This window comes from Cyprinodon variegatus, unplaced genomic scaffold, assembly GCF_000732505.1.
Source record: "Cyprinodon variegatus isolate N-32 unplaced genomic scaffold, C_variegatus-1.0 Scaffold40, whole genome shotgun sequence".
Lineage (NCBI taxonomy): Eukaryota > Metazoa > Chordata > Actinopteri > Cyprinodontiformes > Cyprinodontidae > Cyprinodon > Cyprinodon variegatus.
Window position 1 is genome coordinate 1,727,557 of NW_015150493.1, and position 6,394 is coordinate 1,733,950.

The window sequence follows — 6,394 nt, forward strand, 5'->3', positions numbered from 1 at the left end:
ATGTCCTTTAGTGGGTTCCTAAATTGTCTTAACATCAGACTCATTTGGACTCGAGCTGAAAATCGTCCTACGCAAAGGAAAAAAAGCATAAGGAAGTAAACCAAGAGGACATGTGTCTGAACATAAAACAGACCAGTAGATGACAATGGAGAAAACAGTTTTCTCCACCAGTAACAGAATATAGCACATCAATGAATCAAATTTCATGAGATTTTGTCAAGATTAATGCATGAACAAATTACTTTAGTCCAGAAGGAATGTTGCTTAAAAGCAATCTCAGACTTACTGAAAGAAACATAGCCTAGATTTTTTACATGGCCATCTATGATATGATCTGTCCAATATGCACCTTTAAATGTTTAATTATGGATGGTGATTAAGATCCTTCAAATAACTTACCAACAAACAAAAAGCAGATTGAATAGAAATTGTAGAATTTTAAAAGCAACAAATGAGGTCTGCATGAAAATGTTGAATGCTGTAGTGATAGGAATGATTAAAAACGGTCCAAGAACTGAGCCCTGGGAAAGACAGACAGCTATTATGGCTGGGATGTTATTTTGTGAAATCAGTTTTAGCCCTTTTGATTAAACTTGGCAGAATTCAAAAGCTTCAAGTCAAAATGGCTTAAAACTGAAACAATTCTAGAATCGCTTAGGGTTCAAAAAAATCTCAAATAAAAAACCATTTAGCCATTTCTAAAATAAAGAAAACTGGAGGCATTTTTTTTAATACTTAAATTTATTATATGACAAAAAACATAAGAAAAAGGGATTTACCTGAAACAGGTGATCACAGGCGAGTTCAAGCACTCATTTTAAACAAACGGAATGGTTCCATCAAATAATCAATCCATCAATTAATCAAAAAATAGATCTAATCACCAGATATAAAAAACAGCATTTGGTCATAGCTCTCACTTAGCTTGCAGCCCTTTACACCAATATTAGCTTTACAGATCAAGACCAAAAAAAGTGTATTAATCAAACTAGAAAGATCTGCTTTTCTTGTTCATTTAGAGATACAAACAGTTAAAAACTAGTTTTATCAAAAGCAGCAGCTAAACTTTGTGGACTAAATGTCTGTATAAGAGAAGCTGGAAACAAAAAAAAAGTGTTAATATTGTTTAAAGCTACAGTGTGTAATAATTACAGGGATATGCAGTCAGAAATGTAATATATTATACATAACTATGTTATTTATCATCATCTACGAGCTCAGCCTCTTAACCTTAATATTTGCGTTGCCTTAGAATTCGTTATTTATAATTACATAGGAGCGGGTCTCGCAGCCATGGAGGCAGACATCTTTGCGCTACGGCAGCGCAGAGCCAACAAACTAGCGATTGCGAGATCGCCCATTACGCTCGAAAGTAACTACGGCAAGTTGAGATAAACTGAGACGGTACTGAACAATAGATGGCAGTATTATGCCTGAGAATACTATCTGTAAAATTATCTATGAAAACAAACCTCATCACTTGAGAAGGTAGGTGATGCGGACGTCGTGGAAGACATTTTGTCCCGTAACGCTCGCCGTACTGCTGGGGGGGAGAAGCGGTGGGGGGGGAGATGTTCATGTGGCTGCGGTCTGCAGTCTGGACGTTAGATGTCGCTAAAAAAATTACACACTGTAGCTTTAAAAAAAAACAACAACAATCAAGTCTCTAGTGTTTTATTCACATTTTAAGTAGACAAAGGCTTTCCTGAACAACACAGATGTTTACTTCCACTCATACACAGCAGCTAGATTTGTGAAAAAAAGAAGAAAATTTTTTAGTTATTCCCTCTCATTCAGTCAAAAGCATACATACAGACTCATAAATAAACATACAGATTTAGTAGTAGTGGTTGTATTTCCTTTAGCAATGTGTTTCCCTTGAACTTGCTTTATGTCTTTTGGGATCTTTCTGTTGAAACGCTAATACCAAACTTCAACTATTAATACAGAGGGAACCACTCTTAAAGGGTCATTCAAGCTCAACTCTGATCTGCAACAGCTGAACAAACTTTTCTAAAGTTCTATGGTCAGATGAGACAGCGATAAAGCAACTTGAGCATAAAGCAAAAATTGTATTTTGAGAAAATGAGGTAAGGCATCTAAAGGGAATGTGAAGCAACCATGTTACAGTCTGTCAAACACGGTGGTGGCAGCATCATACTGTGGATTGTAGCACATTCTAACATTCTTGATTTAGTAAAAAACAGCCGATTTGAAACCTAAATCACACCCTCTGAAGCTCTAAGGTTGACTGATTTCTTAGGCAATTTTTTGTGCCTCACTTTTGAGTAGTGCAGCTAACCAGTAAGAATCTTCCTGCTCAAGACTGCTGGGGTAGCACTAAGCCGAAGTGAAGCACCAACAGACCATCCTGCAAATGAGAGGTAAGTGTCAATTGAAAGGTTAGATATTGCAACTTTTATATGATCCGACAGTGGGTGTTTTACCTGAAATGCTTCGTTACCCACAAACTCCTTTATCTCTTTTAGTGACTGCTGTTGATCTAGGAGGTGATCGCCACAGACCAGATCTACCTGCAGGAGATGCATAAATATTTTAGACAAAATGCAAGTTAAACAAAAAAAAGATAATGATAGTTTCTCTTTTTCTATGGAAACTGTGACATTCAGGTTTGTTTAGCCTGGACCAAGAAGGGCAGCTCTAAGGCTAGATCCAATAAAGAAATCTCTTCTTTTGATTACAGATGGAGAGTTTTTTTTATGAACATAGAACACCTCTAACTGTAAGCCTTATAGCTGTAATGATCAGTCATCCAGTGCCAATAAAACTATGTGGAATAACTTCAGTAACATTACATGAGGATTAAGGTTTTACTATGATTTTTATTTTTACTTAACATGAACAAGAACAGAATAAAAGGTTGTTGCTTCAGCGACACTGTTCCATAACCCTTAGTTTAGTCTGATTTATCCATTCCGAAAAAAAATAGTCCCATTTAAAAACATCCTTTGATTTTCTGATTCTACTCTTGACAAAAATTGAGCTAAATGATCCAGGCATTAATGTCATTTTCAAGAGAGACCAGTTTTGAATCAACAACAAAAAAAGTCTAAAATTAAGCACAGCCTTTCATTTTGCTCTAGACCAACGCCCTTAAGCCTGGGTCATGCCGGTTGTGAATGTTTTTTTTTAAATCTCCAATCCGATTTTTTTCCATGTCACAATGAGTATAGAGTGACTCCAATTAGGCAGGGTGAGCACATCTGTGAATATGTTGTTTCCACTTCCATATCTGTGCCACACTCAAACTAAGACAATTTTCCACATTTGTCATTTTAGCAAAGCTCTTCTGCATCGTGGATAGCTTTTAGCTATGACTTTTTAGCTGCATCTGCCTCACGTTTCCTTTTCACTGCTGCAGTGGTAGAAACAACGTCAGAGTAGTGGCGCAAAGTTAAGGTTTTACAGCTTTGGCTGGTAAAGCGTATGGGACCAAACATTTTACAGATGGAGCAGCTCATTTCACCGGGGATTTAGCTTCAGCCAGTTAGGCTGAAACAAAATCTTTCAGCTGCTTAGTGATATTGACGCCTCTTGGACATCACTGGGTCCGGCATCACTTTTGATTCGTGTTGTTATTTTTTCCAGAAGCTGATTCCTCTGTTGATACGACCATAGATTTGCATTTTAGCCAGCATTCCATATTTGGAGTATTTTAAAGGGTAAAGAAATTAAATATGATAACCACTGGTTTGCTAGCCAAAACTAAACTGTGCTCCAAGAGAAGAAGAAAAAAGAAAAGAAACAGAGCACGCACCAGTGAGAAGCAGAGATGTTTTTCTTTGTCTGAATCAGAAAATGTCCACATTAGTAGCTACATAACGCCATGATTTTTTTAAGAGGCAATTTCCCACATCATAAAAAACGGATTTGTGGGGATGGATCAGATAATATGCTATTCTCGCTATGAATTTTAGGCCCCGAGTTTGTTAATGTATTTAGCCAATTTTTATTTAATGTTTAATCAAAAATATGAAAGAAAAAAAATATGCAGAAAAATATGCAGAAAATCATCCTAACTAGGTAGAAGCAATGCTGATTCAGCATAATTTCTCACCTTGTGGAAAGAGAATTTGCTATCTCTTAACACAACTATCTTTAGGTGAGAAAGCAGACCAAAGTCTGTCCTCTACTATATTTTCAAGCCTCGTGTTTTTGGTTTTCTAAGGAAATAATCAAACAGTCAAACTGCAGACTGACCTGGCACATGGGGCTGAGCTCCATCTTCCTCCGGATGAAAAGCTCCACATGGCGAATGGTGGCCTCTCCGGACACGCAGATGTACGGCCTTTCCAACGGCTAAAAACAAAGCCATGCAGGTCCAGATAGATGACAATTTTAACAGCATAGCAACAACCCAAACAGCAACCAGAGAGCTGATTGTAGTAGGTTAAAGAGCAGCATTTGGCAGAGGTCATAAAGTCCATGTTGGTTCCATTTAAAAGAGAACAAAGCATTAAGAAAACAAAGTGCATTAATTGTTATAAAGCACCAATTATATATGTTTATATTCTAAACATTGTTATTAATATAGAGATCTTAAATCATTTACCTTAAAATCACTGATTCCATTTTCAGCCCTGAAATCAAAGCGGAAAGTCATGAGAAATAGGATTTCCTTTACGATTTAAAAGCAATAAAAATAGGAGGACATCCTGCTGGATTATTGAACTGTTCCATACATTAATTTATTCACTGTCCATAAATAAACTAATGACACTTTTACTACAGAGTCAGGGCTACAAAAAAAAGAGAAAAATCATCTGAAATTGAGAAAAATTGAAATTGAAAAAATGTTAATGTGTAATTAATGTATAAAATGTGTAATTAATGTATACAGCAGCTCACATTTTAATGACTGGCATTACTGTTAAGGATACTAAATAAAATTATTAAGTCTTTTTTTAAATATAATTTAACAATGACAACTAAGGTAAGATATGTTTTATTGTTTATAACAAAATATTAGTTAGATATTATTTTAAAAAATGAATATTGGAATATGTTGGCAAGCCGATAGAAACACTTTTACCTACTACTAAAGTTTATGAAACCCACGAGTTAATACATGGTTCAGTTATTCTCATACCTGTTGTTTACTATTATTCTGCTTAAGTGATATCACTTAATCAAAGTATGTATGATTCATGCCAACATGCTATCGGGTTTATAATCAAAGCTGCAGTATTGTAAATAAAAAAAGCTGTATTGGAACGTCCCTAGTTATTGTATGATAATATGCTTGGTGTGAAAATGTTGACATTGTGAATGTATTTCTACCCCAACAGTAGCTTTAGAGGACTTTGCAGTCAGAAAGGAAGGGAACCTACCCAACAAACTCCAAGAGGAGAGACATATTCAGCTCCCGGGGAATGGTGAACACAGCTTTGGGAAAGTTTTCTTTTCTTTGCCTCTTTAGCACAACTGGACTTTGAGGTGAAACAGGCACTGCAAAGATCAAACAACACAGTTCATAAATAATTCACTTGTGCTGTATATTAAAATCTGATTTTAGACAGACTGGACATCCTCACCTGGTTTTGGCACAACAAGTCCTTTTTCTTTGTAGAACTTACACATCCTTTCTCTTTCAACTGTAAAAAAAAGTTTTAAAAAAGTTAAAAAAAAAAAAAAAAGATCACAGACTCACATTTCTTCTTTTTGTGTATTTCAACATTCTTACGTTCTTCCAGGAAGGGAACCATTTTATAAACTATGTCTTGAAGCTGTCGGTCTGGCCTGTAAACATAAAGTTATTATAAGCATCTTCTTCTACAGCAGTATTTAAACTAAATACCAGTCAGATGCTTGGCTGACAGCTATAGAGCATCTGCCAGGTACTATTGGATGACATTACCCACCTGATGTTGTAAAGAGGCTGTGTCTCGTGCACCAAGATGCTGCATGTTGGACATCTGTTGCTGTAGAGGAAATGCCTCACAATACAGCTTTTGCAAACTTGAAAAAGCACAACAGAAATTTATGTTATTATATGCTTAGGCTTATTTTGTCAGAGTGACGGCAGATACATTTAATAGAGCCTTGGATTTATCTGAATATTAGTCAAAGGTTTTCTGCTGGGACCCAAATATTTATTTTGATCGTTTTTTTTCTTTTATATATATATATATATATATATATACACACACTGAAATTCAGTTAAAACATATTTCATAATTTGCACATGTTTTGATCACAAAAGTCATGACTCTATACAAACAATGGTCGTTTTCACTATTTATCATATACACACATATATGTATACATACATATACATATATATGTATACATACATATACATATATATGTATACATACATATACATATATATACATACATATACATATATATGTATACATACATATACATATAT

The 6,394-nt window shown here is 35.3% G+C and overlaps 1 protein-coding gene across 2 annotated transcripts in view; it reads right to left on the bottom strand.

Moving 5' to 3' along the window:
* Positions 1-1,568: 1,568 nt before the first annotated feature.
* Positions 1,569-6,394, bottom strand: part of pcgf6 (polycomb group ring finger 6) — an 11,136-nt gene continuing 6,310 nt past the window's right edge. For both annotated transcript variants that reach the window (XM_015369952.1, XM_015369953.1), the window contains exons 4-11: positions 5,883-5,979; positions 5,705-5,760; positions 5,556-5,615; positions 5,352-5,469; positions 4,574-4,601; positions 4,222-4,320; positions 2,448-2,534; positions 1,569-2,371 (exon numbers count right to left, since the gene is read on the bottom strand). In XM_015369952.1, coding sequence (XP_015225438.1) covers positions 2,321-2,371; positions 2,448-2,534; positions 4,222-4,320; positions 4,574-4,601; positions 5,352-5,469; positions 5,556-5,615; positions 5,705-5,760; positions 5,883-5,979 — 596 coding nt within the window. In that variant the 3' untranslated portion in view covers positions 1,569-2,320. The remainder of the gene's footprint in view (positions 2,372-2,447; positions 2,535-4,221; positions 4,321-4,573; positions 4,602-5,351; positions 5,470-5,555; positions 5,616-5,704; positions 5,761-5,882; positions 5,980-6,394) is intronic.